Source organism: Strongylocentrotus purpuratus, unplaced genomic scaffold (genome assembly GCF_000002235.5).
Source record: "Strongylocentrotus purpuratus isolate Spur 01 unplaced genomic scaffold, Spur_5.0 spur5_scaffold_17, whole genome shotgun sequence".
NCBI lineage: Eukaryota > Metazoa > Echinodermata > Echinoidea > Camarodonta > Strongylocentrotidae > Strongylocentrotus > Strongylocentrotus purpuratus.
In genome coordinates, this window is record NW_022145602.1 from 27,198,873 (window position 1) to 27,225,475 (window position 26,603).

At 36.0% G+C, this 26,603-nt stretch overlaps 1 protein-coding gene across 1 annotated transcript; it reads left to right on the forward strand.

The window, feature by feature from the left end:
• LOC105439609 (receptor-type tyrosine-protein phosphatase H) lies at positions 1–26,603 on the forward strand. Its single transcript, XM_030988001.1, has 5 exons — positions 1–711; positions 14,440–14,479; positions 23,652–23,906; positions 24,349–24,618; positions 25,529–26,603. The coding sequence occupies exons 1-5, from the start codon at positions 655–657 to the stop codon at positions 26,005–26,007; spliced, it is 1,101 nt and encodes a 366-aa protein (XP_030843861.1). The 5' UTR covers positions 1–654; the 3' UTR covers positions 26,008–26,603.

Consider the following 26,603-nt stretch of genomic DNA (forward strand, 5'->3'; position numbering starts at 1 on the left):
ACGCCTAAAATTGTTTCAAGAGCTTGTCTAGTTTATGTTTATTTAACTACATGACGGTCGCGATTCCTCTTTCGGGCTTGTTTCACTGATAGGTGATAGACTACGTATAATTCGTAGTGGATCGGATCAGGGAACTATTAATTTTTTTGAGTGAAAGTCAAGTTGTCGTTTATTTCTCTGCCGTTTTTGTCTTTAAAACAAAGTCCAAATATATTTGATTTGTATTTCTGCGCGCGGCACCAGAGAATCAGTGGGGCGTGTACCCATGACTAGCCCGGTGGTTGCGGCATAGAAACGGGTGAACTTCTCTTTCGTTCAAATTCCACACGCGCGGCCAGCCGGATGTTGATATATCATTCATGGACATGGTATTAAATGCTACTGCTGCGAAAATCTACCGTTCGAGCACCCTATATTCTACTCATATGGATTTCACGTCCTGAAGGATATTTGAAAACCATTCACAGATTCTGTAAAGGAAATTCGACAAACCGTTTGTGACATTGACACTGGTTTAGTGAGAGACAGGAATTGTCTTGGATTGCCTCTCGATCTCGAGCCACTTCAAGTTGGATAACTAAACACAATATTTTACAAGACAAGAAGAGGATTGGCTTAAAATAACGTGGATGCTGGAAAGTTGAGGACTACAAAATGGAAGGGAACAGACCATGCAGACATCTTGGCTTGTCGATATTAGGCCTAATTCTGGTAAGTCAAAATGCAAGATGTCTAGACTTCACTTATTTTTTTACTAGACTCTAGCCTAGACTAAAATAAAAGCTCAGGACAGACAAATATGTCTGCTTGGACTCTGGATGAGATTTTAAACATTGAGGGTCATATTTTGTCTTTTGATGCTCTCTTTTAAAACATGTAAGCAAGATGTAGGACAGGGATTATGTGAAGCCAGACATAGTCTATATCCCTAAATGAAAGACGGAGTTTTCTATCTTATCTTGTAAAGTTGTAAGTTGTACTGAGGTTAACTGAGATACATGTACTGTACGCTTGGAAAGTAAGTCACTAAGCATTACTTGGCGCGCCATAACTGGTAATGACACTCCATTCTTAGAATCTTTTGGAATGTAGATTTACATGTACATGTATGTTTGTAATTATACATAGATCTATAGACCTTCTTCTTCTTGGCTTGGCTTCCTCCAGTTTGGAGAACTGCAGTTGGTGTAGGTGTTGGTAGTACACATATAAAAAGGATAGGTAGGTTTAAAGGTGGCATCACATACATGTATATGTAGTGGAACGCTTAACATGGAGGTCAAGTATGAAACTGAGAGAGAGATTGTGAAAGAGTGAGGGGTTGATCCAGTCGGAAAGAGAGGTGTGAGAGCAGGAGCCAAGTAGCGATAGCTTTAGCTTTGTGAAGCATTCACCCTTCGTTTTCGAGTTGGAATAATGGCTCTCCCATCGTCTTGGCCAGTGAGCTATGAAGTTGTCTCTGAGAGTAGTGTACAGAGGGCACTCACCCACCACGTGGATGACCCTACACATGTATATGTAATTTCAAGTTCAACTCGAAAATCACAAGCCAAATTCAGAAAAAAATTGTAGAAGAGCCTATTGTTTTGTTGTCCTCTTTCTTTTGAGTTGGTGTTGTGGTATGTTCACATGGTCAGATTAGCCTGAAGGGCTTGTTGACTCACATGTATGAAATATATTGATACTAAAAGTTGGCAGCTCACTCAGGAAGCTATACTGGGATGATACATGAGTGGACAAAGCACTTGTCATTTTTAAGTAAAATCCATGCCAGTAAACTATAATGTGAGAGCCTACAGGAGGCTGCATCATTCTGATGAAGCGTAGAGCAGCCTCCTTGAAGTATAGGTCATTCCTTTTTGCATTGACTGCTGAGCCAGATGGTAGATGTTTCTAGATCCTTATTGTTCAATTCAATTCAATTCATTTTATTCATTTCCATTTTCAATAAAAGCAATACAAAGGTACATGTATATACAATGATAAGCATTTGCAATATATAAGAAAATGAAAATAGGGAACTAAAAAATAAGGTCAAATGGCCTTGTGGAGGCATACATGTACTAGTTCCCCGAACAGTAGTTAAGAGATTTATATACAAACAAAACTAAAAAGGAAACATACGTGACAAAACATGACAGGGACATCGTTCATGGCAGGTAATACAAATGGAAACGGTCTTCTTGGATAGATTAGTAGGAAATCTTGAAGGAGTCAATCATTGCATCATGAATTACATACTTCGGGTTGTGGTCCTGTCTTCTGAAGTAACTGTATGTAGCAGGGATGACAATATATGGGTTTGGGTCTGGAGACAAGACAGTGAAGAATCTTGGTGATGAATCAGTCAATGTGTACGACCAATGTGGGACACTATCTCTTAATATTTGGGAGACTATATACATGACGGTACATGTAGTATGTATGTCAGAGACTTTGACAAGATTTTGGTAGCCTACATGTACATGTACATGTATGTGGGATACAAATTTAATTAATTTTCATTTGCTGCAAATTTATTACCTTGGGTCAAAATAAAAATATGACTCCTCATGAAAAAATACCTGTGAGTGTCTACAAATTTATTTTAAAAATTCAGTCTACTTTATTGCATGTTTTCATATCAGTTTTTAAATCCAAAGTTCTTGTGGCATAAAATAATGAGACCCAAAGATGAGACATGTTTTCTAAAATTGTCACCAAACTTTGCCCTAAAAGTGAATTTCTATACGAGATGTGAAGTGTGTACTTCGATAATGTAAATGGATCGAAAAGTGATTAATCATTAATGTACATGGGAATCTATGTAGACAGGTGTTTACTGCATACATGTATGTTTACAGTATGTGTACAATAAACTGTACAGGCATTAGATTCCATGTGTGTGCTTCAGCAACCCACAACACAGATGGCTATTACTGTAAGCGCCTATTTTCCACCATAAATTTACAACGTTTAGATGTGCAAAAATTAATTACTGTACTTATCGTACAACTAATACTGTTTAATACAGCCAACATGTTGTTGTAATGTGCAGGATGGAGAGGGAGGGGGGGGGGTATAATTTTATTTCTGCAAGGTCATCAATCAACGTCAATTTGTTATTGATTTCTTGATAGAGTCTCAACGAGCTGCACAGTCCTCTAGGCTGATATTCTTCAAAGAGAAACTTTTACGATCATCTTGTATTTTCCCTTTGAACATCTTGTATTGCCTGACTTTTGCGACCAATTTTTTTTATTTTTATGTCATTTGCAATCATCTGACACTGACAGCCAATTTTGGTTGCCCTTGCTGGTTATCCCCTAACAGCAATAAAGAAGAAAAATACAAGGGAGCAGTGAGAAAATTGCACTTACAAAATGCAAAGCTCCCATGAGCAGAAAAGTATTTTTTTACACCAGCAGTTTGATAAATTCTAAATCTTCATTCTAAGGGCGCGTTCATGCTTGATTTTGACGGCCAGAATCAGGCATCTGTTAAGCGTTTAGGTTAAAACACGCTTGCGTTCATGCTCACTTTTGTAGAATCACCGAAAAACGGCGATCACGATCGCTGATCGTAAACTCACAAAAAGATGCGTTTACAATTTGTAAACGCGTTTAAATGTGGTCAACGCACTGACCTCTAGTGGGTCTACGTAGCATGCGCACACAGGTTTGCGAATCCAGCTGAAGGCCACCCAAGGAGAATTGCCTGGAGAAGTGAGCATGAACAGTGCACCGTGGAACTGCGATTACGATGAGCGTTACAAATCGCTCATTCTGCCTTCAAAATCAAGCATGAACGCGCTCTAAGTCTTTTAAAGGGAGGCTTTACTACTTCAGCCAGAAGGGATTAGACCACAAAGCGAGCCATCGAGGTCACTGTGACAGGTGGTTATCTCATTAACTCAGCTCTCATTTAACATAAGAAAAAGAGGATCATGGGTGACCAACAGGCACCGATTGGGGAAGTTTTCTATATAGAGGGAGCAAGTACTGTAGCTACAAGTAGGACAGTGTGCCTTTAAAGCATAGTACATACAGTTTAAAATACATACATGTACATTACTACAGTTTTGATACAAGAATTATTATGATGGACCACAACATGGTCTCTTTGAAAAATTCTTTGAAAAAAAAAATCAAATCTTGTGTACTGTACACCTGTATACTGTTTGTTGTTTTGCCATATGAATAATGATAATTGTAATATTGATAATAATGATAAAAATAGTGATGAAAATAATGATAATAATGAAAGTGATGATATCAATGATAATAATGATAATGATAAAATACATGTAATTAAATTCTGAAATAAAGTGAGGTTTAATTTACACTTGGGAAAGTATCAGACAAAATCATATACAGGACTACAGGTACATGAAACGTAAATAAATCATACATAAACATTGTGTGATTTTCAGGTACAGAAGCAGGACATGCATGCAAGTTTACACCCTCAGTATGAATTTGATTTCACCGTTTGCCATTAAAGAGTTATCTTTAATCGACGTGATGTCACTGTATTTGCTAAGGTTGTGATAGGGTATTGACTGAGGGTGGATACCCTGTTTGCTCGCATCAGTAGGCCTGTCTTCACTAGCTCGAGATTGCCAAATATCCCGCTATTTGAACTATCCCGATCGCAAACTATCCAGCTAATTTGTGTCCTCATCAGCCCGAAGTTGCAATTAGTGGGATATTTGGTCGGGATTGTCATCCCAAGATATCTTGGGATAGTTTGCAAAATATCCAGCTATTTGTCCGGTGCGTCCTCACCAAACCGAAGACTCGCACAGTCGCACTAGGCGTGTCTGCACTATCTCGAGATTGCCAAATATCCCGCTATTTGAACTATCCCGATCGCAAACTATCCAGCTAATTTGCGTCCTCATCAGCCCGAAGTTGCAATTAGCGGGATAGTTGGTCGGGATTGTCATCCTTAGATATCTTGGGATAGTTTGCAAAATATCCAGCTATTTGTCCGGTGCGTCCTCACCAGACCAAAGACTCACACTATGCGCAAACGCTGAGCAAAATATCTCAAGCTAATTTCTCAAGGTCGAGTTTCAATTTTTGAGGTCAAATCTCGAGCTGATGAAGACGCGATTTGTAACTTCAGGATTATTTCCAAAATCATACCCCCTGTCCAAACACAACATTTTCCGTGATTAGGCGTGATTAGCTATACCGTTTCGCGATAGTTTTACGATGAAAATTGTGTGTGTGGACGCTCACTAACGATACGTCGTATATCGAAACTATTCTAACGAAACCCAGGTTTGGGCATCGTTTCGAACTGAAACTCAATAAAGAATCACGCCTAATCACGCCTAATCACAGAAAATGTTGCGTGTGCACAGGGGGAGTGTAACTAACTGGGCGGGGCTTAACGTGACCTCGAGCGAAAGGAGACCAGACCTCTCATTTCCGCTTCCATTTCATGACCGCAGTAGCAAACTGCGCACCTACATGTATACGTCATTTCGCTGTAGAGTTTCAGGATTACTTTTTTCTGTGTGCGGACATCCTGGTATTTATACGATGATTATTTATACGACGTTTCTTGTGTGTGGACACTCTGAAATTTATACGATGATTCTTTATACGACGTTTCGTTATAGAGTTTCGGGATAAATTATTTTGTGTGTGGACAGTGTCCACTGGACACGCTGAGAAATAGCGGGCTATTTGGCAATCTAGAGATGATGAAGACACGCCTCATTGGAACAGAATCAAGGTACACCTTGTGATGTAGAATTACAGAGACTCCATACTGCTGTCATAAATTTTTAATAACATTTTCTCATTAAATCAAAGTATTATTGATCATACATGTAAACAGGACTTTGGTTGGGAAAAGAGGCCTACGGTAACTTATTAATTATGCAACATTCAATGTTCATGCAAAGCATACTGAAAGGTTGAACAAATTAATGTGATATAAACATACTGTAGGCTTTAATATATACACATGTACTGTACATGTACAGTATGTAGTCAAACCTGTCTATAAAGGCCACCCAAGGGAAACAGAGAAAGTGGCCACTGTAGACAGGTTGCCTTTCAAGACATGTTCTACAACTCAAATTTCTTTCTTGAATTTGGGGGACAAAAAATTAGTGGCCACTAAGACCCCGTTCTCACTCACTTCGTTGGAGCGCTCTGGAGCGCTCTAACTAAGACCCGCTCCTCAGGAGCGGTTCTTAGGTGAGTGAGAACGCTCAAAGTGGTCCAGGAAGCGGACTTCTGGACCGCTCCAGAAGTCCACCTTCCGAGGTGGTCTTGAGGAGCGGGTCTTATTAAGAGCGCTCCAGAGCGCTCTAACGTGCAATGTGAACGGAAGTGAGCTAGTGACCTTCGGTGCGAAACATGTAGTACGGTACATACGGTTTGTATTCCGCGCGCGAAAAAATTGACCCGCCTACCTGAGCTGCCATAGCAACAAGACCACTTTGACTCGTGGAGCGGTTTGAGCCATAAAAACTGCTCTGAGTGTGAACGCTCGCAAACCGTTCCTCAAGACCCGTTCCTCTGGAGCGGTCTAACTAAGATCACTTTCAAAGTGAGTGAGAACGGGGTTTAAGACAGGTTTGACTGTAAATCTTAACTCAAGAATGAAAGGTGGACTATTGAAATCAGGGCCTTTGATGAATACTTTTAGATGCAAGCTTTCATACAGTATGTCACATTCTCAAGAAACATAAATCAAGCCTGGACAAAGCAATATTTCACAAACTGTCATGTTCTCAAGAAACATGAATCAGGACAAATCAAGTTTTTGCATACTTGATTATAAAACACAAAACTTAGTAAGGTATTTATAAGTAATTTAATTTTTGACTATATATATATATGAAACTGTGACTGATCACCTTATGGCCTGACTATAAAATCTTTTTGCTACATGTTCATGTACATGTACATACATGTATTTGTTGGCCACTTGCCACCTGAATGCCAAGTACACTGTGTACAGGGGGGTGTTTCACAAAGATCCTAAAGTTGAACTTATCTCGAAGTTTGACTAAACAATTATGGAAAGCTGTTAGCATCATTGAAAATATTATGTAAAAGTTATTTCAAAAGGCATTAAATGTTGATTTAAATCATTCATATTTTCTATTGTCATGGGAGATTTCATGTTCTTGATGTGAAGTTTATGAAAACTCTAAAATGCTTGAGTTTTGCTTTTGAATATATTTTATTTTAATGCTACGAATGGCTCTCCATAATTTTTAAGTCCAACTAAGAGTTAAGTTTGACTTAAAACCTTTGTGAAACACCCCCCAGGTGTATTTACATATTTAGGGAAGGTTTTTATGTCTTCTGACATGTATATGTACACATACACATTACCTGTATTTTTGTAATGGATCTTTTAAGGGTAATATTTTTCCAGTACCTTAAACGCTTTGTGATTGATTGCGAAGAGTAAATCATCCTTATTCAATTACTGTAATTGGACCTGCAGAACATCTTCAGGATCTCACTGTGGTATCACATTGATGGCATGGCATACTGTTTTAGCGTCGTATTTCAGGAAATATACTTCACAAGTCAGGTCTTTCCTACTTCCTGACATAAGGTTCATAAGGTTCATATTTGTTGTCCATTTAAAGTGACTTTGAAATCATTATTACACAGGGCCTATACAAAAGTTTACCCAACATTGGTAGCTCCTAACTTAAAGGTCATAACCAGTATGACTTTGACAACTATTATATGATGAAGAGTAACTTGTTTTCTGTCTAAAGGACTATATTAATCATATTTCTGTCACAGATGACTGAGCACCAGGGTCTTTAAAAAGTGTTGTCGAAATTGCCTTGTACCAATTATGGGCTGATGGAACAAATGTTGGTCAGGTGTATGTGCTTCTAAATCCTAAATCCTTTTAAAGTTAAATTAATGCTTCATGCTACAATGCTTCATCAATTAAAATGGGGCAATCTAGGCTTTCACAGAACCTTGTTTCAATTCATAGAGTAACTTTCGATTATTTTTAACAGCCTACTAAATTCTTGTCTCATGATATCTGAGTTCTCTCTGCTCATTTGTCCGCTGCATCATTTTACATGTGTAAGGAGCATATTGATATTTGTTTATAAAATCTCAAACAGCGAATGAAAACTCAAAGGTTTCTAAACCCAAATGCAAGAAAGAACACATGTGATGATGAGTAGCCAACAAAATTAAAAATAGATTTTCATAAAAAAAGATAACATTCAAAAGAAATTTGTATCCACTTTGTATTATCACTTGATGAAAATAGTTACACCTTCCTTAAACAAGGGTTGTGAATGAATTCAAGATTGTAAATAATCATCATATTCATAATGAAGAGAATAATATAAATTTTGCTTGTAACTAGCATTTCCTTGAGTTTGAGCTGATATTTTCTATTATTATACATTTTCTTTTCAAATACCTACATGTAGTTCGATTTTGTTCAATGTAAATAAGTGAGCAATTGTTATTGGAATGAGCTTAACACACACATACATGTACTGTAATGGCTTCTGACCCACATTCATTGATTCAGCCCAAACTTGGTAAAAGAGGATTTTGACAATACATTGAAAAGCCTGTTGCACAGTCATCCGTGGCATCGCAATTATGAATATGGTATCATTCCACAGGGTATTACAGTAGTTACCTTTACAATGAAATGTAATCAAGAACACATACATACACATGTATGTTATAACTATTTTTATTAGAAGCCATCAAAGTTGGGTACACATTTTGATACACAAAATTGAATAACAGATTGAGACAAATTTATTTTCTAAACATGCTGAATATACATCATATTCATGGAAAAGTGTAGCATTTCAGGAATTCCTCTTGAAAAATGTAAGTGCACTACTTGCTCTACAGACTTACCCTTTCCTTATCAACGAATATCACAAAATAGATGCATTCTTTTCCGTATTTCATCTCCTTTATCTCACTGTAAGAAAAGTAAAAAAAGGGCTGGCTGAATTTGGAATTTTCCAACCATTCCTAATTTCATATCAATATTTACAGTTTATATTTAATTTTTTGTTTGTATTCTTAAAGAAACTTATAATTTTGTTTATGAAGCAGTTCATGTACAATGGGTTAATTTACCAATCACATGTTATCAATAGTATCATATTAATAAAGGTGAAGACCAGTTGTGGAAACGCCCCCCTCTCAAAAAATGTGAATGATTATGTTTTGCCTAATACATAATGATCCAAATTTTGCCTGGAAATCGCCTACTATTTGATATATTTTGTAAACTATTTGGACCTGATAGATATACTGTAACGCACGTGTTGCGCATGTGTCGCGTAGTTTCATATACATCTTTCTGTGTACAGTGTTTGTAACTTTACCAAGACTGGGCCAAATTTCTTATCATTTTGATGATTCCAAAACCTTGCAGTACACCAATACTTATGTGCTAGATGATCAACCTTTTCTGATCGATTCCACAATGTTTCTTTCACAATGCATGATCATAACTGGTCTTTATCTTTAATGGTATACTATTAGAGGAAATTAAGTGATTTTTAGAAAAATTTAATGTACATGTACACTGCACAGTTCAGGTCCTTACTACTCACCTGCCATATCTTGAACTTATTGTTGCGAAACAGATTTTTCTAAAATTTATTTGGTTCTAAACATTATATTCTGAATATTCTTCCCCTTTTAAAACAAAGGTGCATGAAATATTGGACTTTTAATTCCTCTTTATTACAAAACAGATTCTAAGTTTCTAAACATTATTCTTCCTTTTGAAAACAATAACTCCATGAAATTTTAGAGCTTTCATATTAAGTTCATCCCTCTTAATATTACAAAACAGATTATAAGTTTCTACACTGTATACATTATTTTCTTACAATTCTTCCTTTTGAAGACAGTAACTACATGAAATATTGTAGTTTTCATTTCTCTTTATTACAAAACAGAAATTAAGTTTCATAACATATTTTCTGACAATTCTTCCTTTTGAAAACAAAAACTGCAAGAAATATTGGACTTTTCATTCTTCTTTATTACAAAATAGATTTTAAGTTTCATAACATATTTTCTGACCAATATTCCTTTTGAAAACAATAACTGCATAACATATTAGAGTTTTCATGATAAGTTCATGTTCAAACAGATTATAAGTTTCTAAACATTATGCTTCCTTTCGAAAACAAAACCTGCATGAAATATTGGGTTTTCATTCCTCCTTATTACAAAACAGATTTTAAGATTAATAACATATTTTCTTACAAATATTCCTTTTGAAAACATAACTGCATGGAAGTCATGAGATGTGGGATCCCCCCCCCTTATGCAGTTTTGGTTATATGTTAACCTCATTTTCACAAAGAAAGGATGAGTCAACTTTTGACACCATATTGTGAAGGCTCTCTACTTCCTCTTTGTTGAAAAAAATTACCTGAAGTAGGGCTAATCTTCACTTCTGTTTCTTGAAATAAATTTTAAATGAAAACAGATTTCAGTCATTCTTATTTTCATATCAAGCATTAAAATCCTTTGTGTAAATTACACTGGTGTAGGTGTACACTTACCTGTGACCAAAGTATCCCTGTTCAAACAGTACATTCCTGTCATAAATGTCATACAATGAGTCAATTACCACTCTCTGGGTTTTATTCAGATTAAACAATTTGCAAATAAATATTTGAACCTTGTAGGTGGTACTGAAGGCAATGCTTCATTTGTTTTACAGTTGTTGTGTCCTGTTTCGCTAAATCGCACTTTAGAATATGTGAAATGAGGCGATCAAAATGGGCCAAAAAAGGGGATGCACCTGGGTTTATCAAAAGGTCTTTCAAATTGCACAATTAGATGACTGAATGGTATATTAGCTACAAGGAAATAAAGCAGTAATGGCTTTCTATTAGTCCTGAGCTTCCTAATAACTACCGGTATGGGTGAACTTATATATTGTACATTTTAAAGGTGGATGTTACTCATAAAACATGAGCAACTGAAGTTGAGTACTGGCCATGGTTACATTGTGAACATATAATCTATGATGAAGCAATTTAAAAAGGTATATTTTATAAATCAAAAGAAATTGATTCAGTTTTGCTGAAGTTCTCATGCACTGCACACAGGAATAGGTATATATGGGACTACAAACCCCACATGGTTTGATTGTTTGGTCCAAACTTTTCACGTTACACTGTACCTTTTAAGAGCAACCCTTATCGAGAGAAACAAGTATTTCTAATAGATATTCTTCAAAAATTACATACATGTACATGTACTAAGAATGAGAAAGTTCTCAAATTCTATTTCATCTTTAACCGACAGAACCCATACTTTCTCTCTTTTATTAATAATAATAATAATAATAATAATAATACTGATATTGGGTAGTTATATAGCACACATATCCACCCTGCAAGGTGCTCAAAGAGCTCCAATATTACCCCTGCTCTGCTAGGCTACCAATTTCGGTGCTCACAGCATTCAAGGAATTCCTTCCTACCTGCCCCCATTTACTCCACCTGGGTGGAGTGTGACAAATGTAGATCAATGTCTTGCCAAAGGACATTAGTGCCGCGGCCAGATTCGAACCGCTAACCTTGTGATAGACAGTCCGACGACATATCCACTCGTCCATGCACGATACCTCTTGCATACGTGTGCATGTACATATATATATATATATATATATATATATATATATATATACGGTGTTTGTTCTTTGATCTATAAGAAATTGTTGAAATCATCATGAATGGAAACAAATCAAACTATGTTTATTTTGTCTGGTCTCTCAGAAGCTGAACCTTATATACTGTCCATGTTTAAAGAATGGTCTAAACCTGCGGTAATCATGGAAATTACGTATAGTAAGTAGTTATTACTAGCATGCCGCATGTTGCAACTTTAATCCTTTTGGTCGGATGAAATAATATCTTCTTTATAAATTTACAAATGTAGGAGCACATGACTGAAGCACGCTGTTGTATTGATGTTAATTTAGTTTGATAAACTAGATCAAAAGTCTGTTTGTGTTTGTATATTATCTATTTTGTTTTGTTTTTATTTCTCTCTTCACCATTATGTATACAGTAAGAACATGTATTTTACAAAACGTACGATGTTCCTCTTTTGCATGAGTACTTCCACACTTTTAATTTTTTAACAGTTTGTATAGGTCTGATGATGTATTTTAGTTGATTTATGGAATGGACTTCATGGCAGATTAGCTTTGAGCTAAACAAGTTATCCAATAGTCTACTACTTCTACTACTACTACTACTACTTTTAAGAATCATTAAATATTTCCAGATTTATTTTGCCGTTCATGTGTAAGGGAGCATGCCATGAGCATGTGAATGAAATGTTAGAAATTCAATCAGAATTTTTTTGTTAAGAACTGGAGTTTTTCGTTAGCAAGAAACTTTCATGAATGGCACTTAGTCTTCTTTTATTTTGTGCATGCATTTTTATGCCTCCGTTACGAAGTAGCCGGAGGCATTATGTTTTCGGGTTGTCCGTCCGTCCGTACGTCCGTACGTACGTACGTACGTACGTACGTCTGTACGTACGTACGTCCCGTTCTCGTGATCGCGTTATCTGAAGAACTGGTTGATGGATTCCTGCCAAACTTTGGTCATGTATGTATCTTGTAGAGCCGATGAACTGATTAGATTTTGGGGTTACGAGGTCAAAGGTCAAAGGTCACAGGGCTCATTATGTATGCAAAACGAGCTCGTGATCGCGTTATCTGAAGAACTGGTTGATGGATTCCTGCCAAACTTTGGTCATGTATGTATCTTGTAGAGCCGATGAACTGATTAGATTTTGGGGTCACGAGGTCAAAGGTCAAAGGTCACAGGGCTCATTATGTATGCAAAACGAGCTCGTGATCGCATTATCTGAAGAACCGATTGATGGATTGCTGCCAAACTTAGGTCATGTATGTTACTTGCAAAGCCAAAAAACTGATTAGATTTTGAGGTCACGAGGTCAAAGGTCAAAGGCCACAGGGCTCATTATGTATGCAAAACGAGCTTGTGATCGCGTTATCTGAAGAACCGATTGATGGATTGCTGCCAAACTTAGGTCATGTATGTTACTTGCAGAGCCGATGAACTGATTAGATGTAGGGGTCACAAGGTCAAAGTTCAAAGATCACAGGGCACATTATGTATGCAAAAACAGCTCGTGATCGCGTTATCTCAAGAACCGATTGATGGATTCCTGCCAACTTAGGTCATGTATGTTTCTTGCAGAGCCAATGAACTGAGTAGATTCTTGGTTCATAAGGTCAAAGGTCATGGGCTCATTATGTATGCAAAAATAGCTTGTAATCACAATATTCTGAAAACCTGTTAATGGATTACAATTGAACTTGAATTTGAAAAATTTCTTCTGTTTTGGTTTGTAAAATTGCTCTATGACGGAGGCATCATTTTCGACTGCGCGCAGTCGAAGTTCCATCTAGTTTACAATCTGTTACCACTCTGAAAGCAATCAGTTTGAAATATTTTGGTGTGATATACACACTGTAATTATCCATGCTACTGCATTTGATTTGTCTGATTTCTATATCATTTTTTAAAATCATGAAATGTTTAGTGGTTGGTCTAAAAGTGAGGCAGGTCAACAACATGCTGTACGAGTAGATCCTGGCAGGAATTAATTCCTTAAAATACTAGAGTACCATAATGGCAGCCTTGCTAAAGCCAGGAGTGTCAAGTCTGACAGACACAAGCGCTATACAAGAACCCACTATTATTATTATTATCATCATTGACATGGGTGTCGATCCGTAACTGATACCTATTCATCAGGGGGGATGATCTATTCATTCATCCCCCCTGATGAATAGGTATTACGTAAGTATCGACACCCATGATCATTGAATTCAATTAGCTCTACATGATTTGTATTAATCATGCATTTAATTGTTCAAACAGGTGTTTCAGCAGTTGTTTTAAATAATAGAGTCTTGACAGTCAGCATACTACAGGATTCCGCTCAACTAAAGGGCAATCTAACCCTTGTAATACGTTCATTTGTACGAAAGCAGAACAATAAGATAAAGAAAATGGTAAAAAGTTTGAAAAAAATCATTAGATTAGATTAAATCATTTCTATGTACATGTACCTGCACATGTATGTTGGGTCATTAGATCACAGAGCAATTTATATAATGTTCAGTTGTAATTCAGAAGAAGAAAAAAGTCAGACTTATTTGCTGAAGATTTAGAATACACTGTAATTTCATTGTACATGTACTTGTACTACTGAGCCCATGCACTATCTCTTTTAGACCAAGAAGTAAACGAATCAAAACCCAAGCGGTCATTCACAAAAGTGTTTAATTCCAAAGTCCAAGAACTTGAGTTGACTTTAAAGACATGTCTGAGTGCCCAACAACCAACTTTAACTCTTCACTAACCTGTTTTATGTTGTTTTGTTTGATTTACAGATTTGCACTCTGCAGGACTCTGTGGCGATAGATGCACCAGGTAAATCTAAAGGATGTGTTACTTTTAACTTAGAATAGTCAAGCCCAAAATTATTTGTCAGAATTATTATCTTTAAAATCACATCCATATGCACATTAATATAAAGTACACAGGACAAGCTGCTTCCACACCCACCTCACATAAACAAAAGTAACTATTGGAGATGTCGCTTTTACTTGCGCCACTCCAAAGCTTTGGAATAACCTACTACTAAGTGTCCCTTTATGCCACTACCTACTACTAGACATAAGAAAAGCCTCATATGTTGCTCTCTTCAAAGTTTGGTTAAAGGTAAAGACCAGTATTGGAAACGCCCCAAATTCAAAAAATGAAATGGAAGCTCTCATTACCAATCATGTGAAAGAATATGGTTTGACTAATACATGATGATCAAAAATTTGCCGGGAAACCGCCTACTAATTCATATATTTGGTAAATTTGTTTCTCTCATGGTCAGTGAGAGATATAGGGTAGTCCCATATACATCTTTCTGTGTATAGTGCTTGTAACTTTACGAAGAATGGGCCAAATTTCTTATCATTTTGATGATTCCAGAACCTTGCAGATGCTAGATGCTAGATGATCAACCTTTTCTGATCGATTCCACAACGTTTCTTTCACAATGCAATCGCATGACCATAACTGGTCTTTACCTTTAAAGATGAACTTGTTAGTTTTCAGGAGCTTTTGAATAGTTTTTTTTTTGTGTGTGTGTCAGTAAAGTAGCACCGTTAGGAGTTTTTTTCATCACAGCGCGTTAGAGTATATTTATATTGTACGTGTAGCTGCGCTTTATACAGTAAGTTGATCTAGTCATTATTAGTTATCAACTTTACATTTGGATTGATATCAAAGTGGACATTCTACATAAAATACTGACTTAATGTAACTATTATATTGAATACTGGGTCCTGTTTCATAAAACTTGTTATCAAGAACAAATGCTATAAACTGTCTATGACAAATTTGCTTCCAGCCAATCAAATGCTACGATTTCAGTAGCTTATAACAGTCATTATAACTTATTATTATAACAGGGCCCTGATCATCAGATTGATGTCCACACAAAATGTGGTTGGTATGTCATGTGACATAATAGCTTTGAATAGCATAATACATGTACCATTGGAGGAAGTCTAGACGTAAAATTAAAAAAATGTAAATAAATAAACACCCTCTAATCAAATAGAGGAAGTCTTTGATCCTGTCATTATGATTATCATTATTATTAATGTCAATAAAAGAGAACCAGTCAGAGATATTTCCTGGTTTTTAATTGGAAAGGCATTCGTTGAAAACCACAGTGCAGCTCAAGTGTGAAATTACATGGAATATGCATGAGGAAGAAAATACTAGGCAAACTACAACATACAGTCCATATACAGTTAACAACTAAATTATGCATACCCCTTGTAAAAAAAATTTATATTTTGTTTGTTTGTTTTTGTTGTTGTTGATATTTTTGATATTTTTATTTTTGGGGTGTAACTCAAGAATGAAAGGTGGACTTGCTAAATTAGGTACTTTGTTAAATATTTATAGATCTACAAATGTAAGCTTAAATATATCACATTGTCAGGAAACATACTGGAATTTTTTTCTCCAAAACCATAGCTGATTTTCATTGAATGTACTATCTACATGTACATGTACAGTATGTTTATAGGAATCAATTAAACATTTCATTGAGGGAGAGGAGGAAATTGATGGAAGGCATAAATTGTTGAGGAGAAAAGAAATATTAGATCGAATCGGAAGCTAGTTTAAAGATGAAGTTGAGTTCTGGTCATGCGATTGCATTGTGAAAGAAACGGTGTGGAACCGACCAGAAAAGGTTGATCATCTAGCATATTAGAATTTGTGTGTATTGCAAGGTTCTGGAATCATCAAAATGATAAGAAATGTGGCCAAGTCTTGGTAAAGTTACAAACACTTGCACAGAAAGATGTATATGGGACTACACGAACACGTGGCGTAAAAAGCCGGCCCCCCCCCCCCCCGATTTTTACGATGTTACATGCATATTTAGAATATGAAGGCATTTGAAGAGCCATGCTTTTCAGGAAACATGTCTTAACTGATGTTCTTCCACACTTGCATAATAAGAATGAGTAATGCTCTCAAATTATTTTTCACCTCTTCCCAGAACTCAACCTTCTCTTTAAGTACAAAAGAGGATAAATTGTCTGTTTATAGCCAGAAGGACAGTATTAAGTTAGGCCCCTTGAGCTCTAAACAGACAGAATTTCCTGGTTACCAGATATGCACATAGCAGAGCTGCCAACCATTCTGATTTTGCTGGAATAACTAAGTTTTTTCTTCCAAATTACGGTTCTTCATAAAATACTCTTTTTTTTGCCCTAAAATGTTAATTTGATCACTAATTCAATAGAAAACTAAGTTTAAAACATCCTTGAAGAGAAAAATGTTCTCAAAAAGAATGAAATGCTGATATCCAAAATGAAAAATGAAAAAATACCTGCTTGTATGGCAAAAAACAGCATGAGGAATGAACATTTCTGCATTGGAAGTGTGTCGCGCGTGGTTGTAAGTATTGATTTAATGAATTCCTTTTTTTTGCTATAATGGTTCCTTTTTTGGGTCGCACAATTAAGGTTGGCAGCTCTGATATAGGGCCAAAGAATTTTGATTACATGGGCATTCCAGAGATGAATCTAGGTTAATGCCCATTTGCGTGCAGTATTTAGTTTATTGCTTGCACAATAGAAATTTGAATAATTCACAAAACAAAAATTAATTGATGATTCAAAAGGTCAGACGTAGTCAAAGCATAGTTAGCATATTACTGTAGCTAATCAGTTTCACTAATATTTGTGCTTCCAAGCAACCATACAAAGAAGGATCGTATCTTTGTACATGTATTTTATCTGTAGCTTTGAATTGCTTAAAGATAAACTTGAGTTTTGGTAAATATAGAAAATAAATTCTTACAGAATCCAACAACACTTACATTGAATGTTAAAGATTACAAATAAATGTAATATGTGCCAAACAAAATTTGGTAGAAAATGTATAGCGGCTGATAACGAGCAACTGCATAGAAAGATAAGGAAAAAGGGATAAGGAAATCTGGGTAGGTAGGCGAGATATGCTTAACTGTTTTAAAGACAGGTCACTATGTGCAAATGATGATGCCCAGTAAGTGTTTGTGCATTTTTTTTTTATTTAACTGGTTCAAACAACCAATCTATTGCAGGACAGACAATACAGAATAAATCATAGCAATTTTCTCTCAAAATACATTTCCCATACTGAGCTCAAGATAAGCATTAATTTTTTGTTGTTGAGTTTTTCTTTCTTTCCATTCCAAAGCCTTTAATATGTTCATATATTAGGAACACTTTGTATTTTTTATACCAGCAATTAATCATGACATGAAGTAAACAAAGATTAATGTAAGTGACTAAAGATATTTTTTGATATGGTTCATATTCATATGAATCAAAGTGGAGATGGGCTGGGCATTTAGCAAGACTTCAGAATAGATGGACAAATTGTTTAACAGAATGGCAACTAAGGGTGGGAAAGAGAAGAAGAGGAAGGCAGAAGAGAAGATGGAGAGATGACCTAACATCATACATGGGAACAGCCGCTTGGACTAGGACAGCTAGAGACAGAAGAGAATGTAAATTTCATGAGGAGGGCTTTGTCCAACGTCTGGATGAACTATAGCCTGATAGATAGATAGATAAATATTCATAAACATCTATAGGTACTTCAAAATGTGCAACATACGGTATTAAAGCGTGATGGATTTCCATGAAACATGACACTAATACAAAACAGAGTATTACAGAGCTGCCAACTAGTATGGATTTTCTTGTAATTGGGAAATTAACGATCATTACGGAATGTTGTCTAAAATTACGGATTTTGTAGTTGCGTAAATATGATTTATCGTAGCGAGTGCTGTGCAGTATGGCGGTATTTTCTTAATAGAAACCAATTTTTCATGGAAAACTGATGTGTTGTCATGACCTGATAATAAATATTTAGCAACTTTGTGTGAGTAAACTCACCAAAATTTCAAATTTCAAACAATCATGTGCGTCCGCGCAGTGTTGGCATGCCGTTTTTTTTAAAGATTCATAGCACCGCTTTGATAGGAAATTACTGATTTATTCCCCAAATTACTGTTTTGAGCCTTTTGATATTACTGATTTTCTGTTCTGGAGGTTGGCAGCTCTGGTATTAACATGTTGCCTGCTGCATCCTCTCGTTCCCACAGGGTAAATACAGGAGCTACCTAGTTCCAGTAGGCAAAGGGTTAAGTTCAAGTGTCTCTTAGAAAAAATTCCCCACATTTTTACATGTATTCATGTAAGCAAATAAGCATGCATAGATACTCCTTAAAAATGCCTTGATTGTGCTATTTTTCATTGTTCGTAAAATCCGCCCCTCTTTTGATTTTGATTTTGTGTAAAGAACTTCCTGTTATAGTTGTTTACACAAGTGCATATCACAGTACACATCCAGTTGTGGAGACATATTTAAGTCATTTTGTGTGGCATATCGGCCAATTATTTAGTTACTTGTTGATTGATAGATTTTTCAAATTTACTTGAATAAACACACACATATACACATACTCACCCACCCACATATAAATACATATACATGTATATTATATACTTTTTCAGAGGGGTTAAAACGACTCACCACACAAAATCTAGCCTGTCCAAATTTCTGTTTGGAATCAGAGGAAAGTTTCTCTGTCATCTTTAGTTTTAAAAACAACATTGTTACTATTATTTGTGACAAGTTCACAAGCACTTAAACTGCGTCTCGTAATAAAAAAAGTTCTTCCCTGCCCTGCATGGCTTGGGTTTCCGAATGGTAATGATCGTTGAAATAAGACGCAATCTGATCTGGCTTGCTACCTTTGTGGTGTCGGCAAAACCCAAAGCAAACTTATTTTTTTTAAATCATTTATTTATCTATTTTTTTGGTCCTAAAAATAGGGTTCATCTTATACACAGGTGCGTCTTTATATACACAGAGATTTACGGTATTTATATATACATGTACACCTGTAGCATTGATTCCATTTAAAAAGTCATTGTGTCAAGAAAAAGTTTAGAAAGAATGATGGTTGATTGAATTCTGTCTTTATTTCAAAGAAAGGTAAAGCAATACATGATAATAATAAAAAAAAAGTAAAAACTTATAACAATAATGGTAATAATAATTCTACTACTAATATTATCAAAATTGTTAAGAATGATAATGATGGTAATGATCATAAAAATGATGATAATGATATTAATGATGATTATGATTATAACTATTATAATAATGGAAAATTATAATAATGATATCAATAGTAATGATATTAATAACTATTATAATGCAAATAATAAAGATAGTGTTAATAATTGATTTTGATTTGATTTGATTTATTTACCAACAACAGCAATACATTTCATACAATGATTTGACATGTATAAGAAGAGAGACTATTGGTTGGTAAAAGGGGCCAGATAATAGCACATTATGTGCAAGTCGAGCCTACCCCTTTAGCCTCGGTCACAAATGCCATTACGAACTTCTACGAACGCTGTACGAACGATTTTCAGACAATGGAAAAACAGGGAGATTCGTACAAAATTATGGTTCGTACGAACCTTTGTGACCATAGCATTAAACAGCTAAACAAAGTATTTTGGTACAAATCAGTTTAGATTAAATATTATCATCAATCAGAAGAGCAGTGTTCTAGAAGTTACATAATTGTATTTGTAAATTGGGCTTAGATTAAGATCCAAAATCAAAGTACAGGAATGTATACATGAATGTATGCTAAAGGTTTTGTTATAACATGCAAGAGATTAGGTATAACATTATCAAAGAGGGAAATTCCCTTTAGGACCCCTCGTACATGTACGTATATCCTAATACATTACATATGAAAGGGGAAGTCTGCGCTTCTATGAACTTTAAAAAGGAAGCAGGAAAACAGGAGGAGTTTAGCTAAGGTTCAGTGAATCCAATAATATGCAGTGTACATGTACATGTAGGTCCTGTGTAAGAAAGTTATTTATGTATGATGGTCCTAGATTTTGGAATTTTCTAACTGAAGATATTAAAGATAGTCCATCCCTAAATTCTTTCAAGATAAAACTAAAAATATTTTTGCTCAAATCCTTTAAAAATATACAATAAAAATCAGATAACAGCTGGTAATCATCTTAATTTTTATTTAGGTCTTCATCATCTGCTCGATTATTTTAATATTTATTTGGTCTTATGATCTTACCTTCCCAGAATCAGAATACAACTACCTCTTCTTCCTTCTTCCTTCTTCCTTTTTCCCATTTTCTTTTCCCCCTTTCCCTTTTTCTTTTTAGCTGTTTTCCTTTTCCTTGTTGTTTCGTGGATGTTTGTTGTTTTGTAATATTGTTTTGTGTTTTCCAAGTCTTCGTAGGCACAATTTGAAACAATTTTATTTTTTCTGGGGGATCCACAAACTACAGTGTACAAGCATTGCTTTTTAGTGGATCCCCCCATTTCCTCAGAAATTAAGAATTTTTTGTAATAATTTTATTATGTGTACAATGTATTTGTTAACTTATCAAGATATAAAATTATTAAATGTACATACATTTTTTCATATTTTCTGTAATAATATCTGTAATGCCTTGGTTTATCTTTCTGTTGGAAATGAAATAAATACAAATTGAATTGAATTGAATGATTTTAAAAAGAGTTATTGTCATTCAAATACAGATGGTAGCTTTTCCCCCCATTCAGATACCCAATCTTCATTGCTAAAGCTAAAGAAAGAGAAATAGCTGTATGTAAATATTCCAACTTTGTGGGCAGTGTTTTTTTTTTTTTTTAATGAAGGGTAAGATTCTTAATGGGATGAGTGTAAAACATACTCAACTCTCCCATGCTCTACATGTCATGACATGTTCATATAATAGATTACATTGATTTTTATGCCTCCGCCACCGAAGGTGGTGCCGGAGGCATCATGTTTTCGGGTTGTCCGTCCGTACGTCCGTCCCGTTTGACCGTTATCACAATTTAAGAACCATTTAAGATTTAAACTTAAGACTCGGGAATAGTATTTATCACCATAGGAAGACGATCTGATTAGATTTTGGAGTACGTAGGTCAAAGGTCACAGGTCACAGAGGTCAACTTATGAAATTCCTTGTATTGAGATTGTTAGCGCGATATCTCAAGAACCATTTGAGATTTAAACTTCAAACTTAAGGATAGTATGTATCACCATAGGAAGACGATCTGAACAGATTTTGGAGCACGTATGTCAAAGGTCAAGGGTCACAGAGGTCAACTTATGAAATTCCATACATTGAGATTGTTATCATGATATCTCAAGAACCACTGGAGATTTAAACTTCAAACTTAGTGATAGTGTGTATCACTATAGGAAAACAATCTGATTACATTTTGGAGCATGTAGGTCAAAGGTCAAGGGTCATAGAGGTCAACTTATGAAATTCCATACATTGAGATTGTTATCATGATATCTCAAGAACCACTGGAGATGTAAAAACTTCAAACTTAAGGATAGTATGTATCACCATAGGAAGACGATCTGATTAGATTTTGGAGCACGTAGGTCAAAGGTCAAGGGTCACAGAGGTCAACTTATGAAATTCCATACATTGAGATTGTTATCATAATATCTCAAGAACCACTGGAGATTTAAACTTCAAACTTAATGATAGTGTGTATCACCATAGGAAGACAATCTGATTAGATTTTGGAGCACGTAGGTCAAAGGTCAAGGGTCACAGAGGTCAACTTATGAAATTACATACATTGAGATCGTTATCGCGATATCTCAAGAACCACTGGAGAATTTTCACTTCAAACTTAATGATAGTATGTATCACCATATCATAATATCTCAAGAACCACTGGAGATTTAAACTTCAAACTTAATGATAGTGTGTATCACCATAGGAAGACAATCTGATTAGATTTTGGAGCACGTAGGTCAAAGGTCAAGGGTCACAGAGGTCAACTTATGAAATTCCATACATTGAGATTGTTATCATGATATCTCAAGAACCACCGGAGATTTAAACTCCAAACTTGTTTAAATTGCTCTATGGCGGAGGCATCATTTTCGACTGCACGCAGTCAAAATTCCATCTAGTTTTTTTATAACATACACCTGTAAGGCACATTTACACATCCCAAACACCATAAAAACCATCATACTGAATTTTGGTTATTAGTGTGCATGTTGGCCCCTATCACTTGTTGGTGCCCTAAAGCGAGCAAAAATCGTTATCTTAATGCTGAAGTTTGCATTTACACTGCAAAAATCTGTGAAACTTTGTCAGGGGTTTAAAAAAAACACACTCCAGTATGCAATTACCGGCAAAGAAAACAGAATGTGAGAAAAATCTTTTTTTTAATATTTTTTTTTGTGTTTTTCTTTTTTGTTGCAGTGTAAACGCAGCTATGAACATGTTGTATCTTTACTTCTTCAGAAGTATGTTTACAAGAGATAGCCTTGTACATGAATCTGAGAGCTGATTATTCTATGTACAAACTTCCTTCTTGAGCACAATAAATAATTCCTAGAGAATTTCATATACTACATTAAATTTCAGGAAGAATGGTATCTATAGTGGTGTTGAGGAGTGGTTTAATTGCTTGACTGGAAATGCAGAGGTCGTGGGTTCGATGCCCGGTACAGTACTTGTGTCCTTGAGCAAGGCATTTTATCTGCATTGCTCCTCTCCACCCAGGTGTTAATAGGGTACCCGGTAGGAAGCAAATGTCATGGGGGTTAGGTTTACATGTAAGATGTTAATTTCTTTAATTACGTAAGATACTTTTGATTGTTTTGACAAATTGATGTAAACAAATTTATATCACTTTAATAATAGCCACTTACATGTACTTGTACATGTACTATGTAAACAACATATAATATAGACAAAAACAAGCTCTGTGAAATAAAATGGAAAGATGGGTTGTTAGTTTTTATTTTGAATGTGGATAGTTTTTCTCCTGTTCAAATTGAGCATGGTACATTGTTCCAAATTCTAGAATCAATTACACTAAAGTATTGGGGGGGGGGGGGCAGAATCGATCTGACAATTACAAGAATTGTTACAAATATAAATGATACCTTGCTTTTTTCACTTTTCTGCACCTTAAGATATTGTCACCGTGGAAAATGAAGGAAACACTGACTCTCTGAAAGTGACATGGACTCCTCCAACTGGTGCTACAGATCAGGTGGTCACATGGTCTCCAGCTGACGGCTCTGGCAGCGACACATCATTTGGTCTTAGCGGAACAGCGACTGAGCATACCATCCCTGGTTTAACACCAGGGACGCTCTACAACGTGACTGTTACTGCACAAAATGGTACAGATGAGACTAGTGATGACAGTGAACAGGGTAGAACGAGTAAGTCTCAACATCAATAGATACCTGTATTTCAATGAATTTCAAACCCAAACGCTTGGTTCAAGCGTTTGTTCAAAATGGGATTTAACAAATGAGGTAATAATCTGAAGTCTACATTTTCCTTTGTTAACATGATTTTAGATCGGGGGTTGGTTTCAACTGAATTAGTAAAGTAGGGACCAAAAGTATGACTTCATTTCAATATACTGTACTCTCAATAAACAATGTTTTAATGAAGAGTGATAATGATGATGATAATAACGATGAAGATAATAATGATGATGATAATGATATGACAGATACCATCTAATAAAAATGATAATGATGAATAATACTAATAATAATTTGATTTACCGGTATATAGTGCCTTTTCCAGAGGATACATTGTGCTGTCATATAGTCATAGAGAGTACCTATTTATAATACTTATTCTTTTCTGCAGAACCTTCTCCCGTGAATCTTACTGAATCCGGAGCCACTAACGATTCCATCTCAGCCGAGTGGACCAAGCCTAGTGGAGCGATAGACCAGTACACCTTCTCATGTTCAGAGGGTACAGAAGACCCATCTTCACCAATAACAGACGTTAGCAGTAACATGTACGAGGTATCTTGTGTGGGACTATCTGCTGCCGGGGCGGACTACACTATCACTGTCACATCACTTAGTGGAAATGAAATCAGTAATGAATCTACCACCACCATCACAGCATGTAAGTTCTCTAAAAATTGTCAGTGTCTAGGGCTCAAGGGCGCCATCGACAATAGCCCTCACACACTCTCAATTCATTCAGAAATCCTCAGTTCAAACATGATTTTTGAAAAAGGAAAGTGTCCTTTGAGATCCTGTATTAAGGTACCTGGTGGCAGCCCCTCCAAATACTGGGTAACAGCCCTCTATGTCCACCTCCAATTCATTCTGAAAATTTCTGAACATGACTTAAGCTATGGTCACAAATCTCAGCAGCGACAAACCGATCAGTAGCCTGCTCGGTCGCTGCTGGAATTTAGGCATCGCCCAGCAATTAGGTCGGTGCCCGGGCAGCGACCGCCCAGGCACAGAGCGTATTTTGGGCGGCGAGTGAAAAGTGAGCAGGCACCGCCCAAATTTTAACTCCGCGCTAAAACTTCAGCGGCGACAGAGCGGTGCCTGGGCGGCCGCCGCTTGGTGGCCGGGCAGCCGTCGGGCAGAATTGGTTAAAAACTCGCCGCTCGGCCGCCGAGCAGGCTATTTTGGGTATAAAGGAAGGTCTTAGGTTTGAAAGCAATTCAAAGAAACATTTATCATCCTCTCCAAACATAAAAATGTGATTCATATAAAGTTCATTTCATGTGTTTATGTGTGCAGGGCCCTTAAGAGTAACAGTGTCAAACTAGTCCACCCTGGGTAAAAAAGACCCCAAAAAATATTTTAAAAATAAATAAATAGAAAAATAACATTGAGAGCTCATTTAAATGAAATAGTACTGGAATGCACTTTTCCTCTGTGTTATTTTTTTTTTTTTTTTGTATTAGTAATTTTAGACCAAATACTAGTATGTGCCTGTATGGATTTAATGTAATAAAACATGTTCCTCTTTTTTTTGTTTAACAACACTCATCTATTTCCAACCTGTTTTGTAGTACCTAATATGGTACACATTGAAGCAGGTGATGCTACAAATTCATCCTTCGTTGCCTCTTGGAACCATCCAGAAGGAGAGATGGACTCTTTTCAGGTGTTTTGTTATGAAAATGATACAGCTCCTGAGGAAATTAGCGATGTGGGAAGCAACAGCACCTACATGTACGAAGTCACTTGTGAGAGTCTACCCACTGCAGGGACTGGTTATCAGTTCTCTGTGATTTCTATCAGTGGTAGTAAGAATGTGACTTCAGAAACTGTGTTGTATACCAGTAAGTTGGGAGCTTCCTTTGGCATCAGATTGTATTATTTCCATACATCATCTTGCAATATTTGGCTGATCCTTGGACCATTTTGCAATATTTCGCTGGTTCCCATGCAGCACAATCCAGTGACCCATCTTCAGCCCCTACATGTACATCTTCGACAGCACTTCATCACTTGCATATCATCTGGGGTTTTTTGTAGTATGATCTAGCAACCATTCAACATTTGATTCAACTTCATTTTCTACTTGTTATAAAGTTCATTACAGTAAAGGAGAGGTCCACGTTGGTTTAAAGAAAAATATTATATTGGGTAAGAAAGTAATGAAAGTAATCAGTCGATAGTGAAGGTTGACTGTGATTATCTTTCAGCAATTTTTAAAAGTTATTAACTTTTTTTTAAAATCATGAATTTATAATTTCCTGCGTACAATGATATATCCAGGGCAGAGGTATAATGAAATTATTTCTGTGGAGAAAATCGAAATTCAACAATTTTACAGAACTTACAGGAAAGGCACTTGTAAGGTTCACAGAGTTGTGATTAATCTGCCATGAAGTAAAAAATCTACAAAGCTTTCCAGTCCTTTACCAGATTTTCTGAAAATTTCACTGATTTATTTCGTTTTTGTGCCTTATATTTCATCCACCTTGATACCATCTTTCCCTTTAAGAAATACATCCCCCCCCCCCATTTTTTCACCAACATATAGATGTTATACTGAAAGGTGATTGGGAGATTCACGCATTTCAATGTCTTTGATAGTACGTTTCTTTATAATACTTGATTGATAGATTCACCATTTTC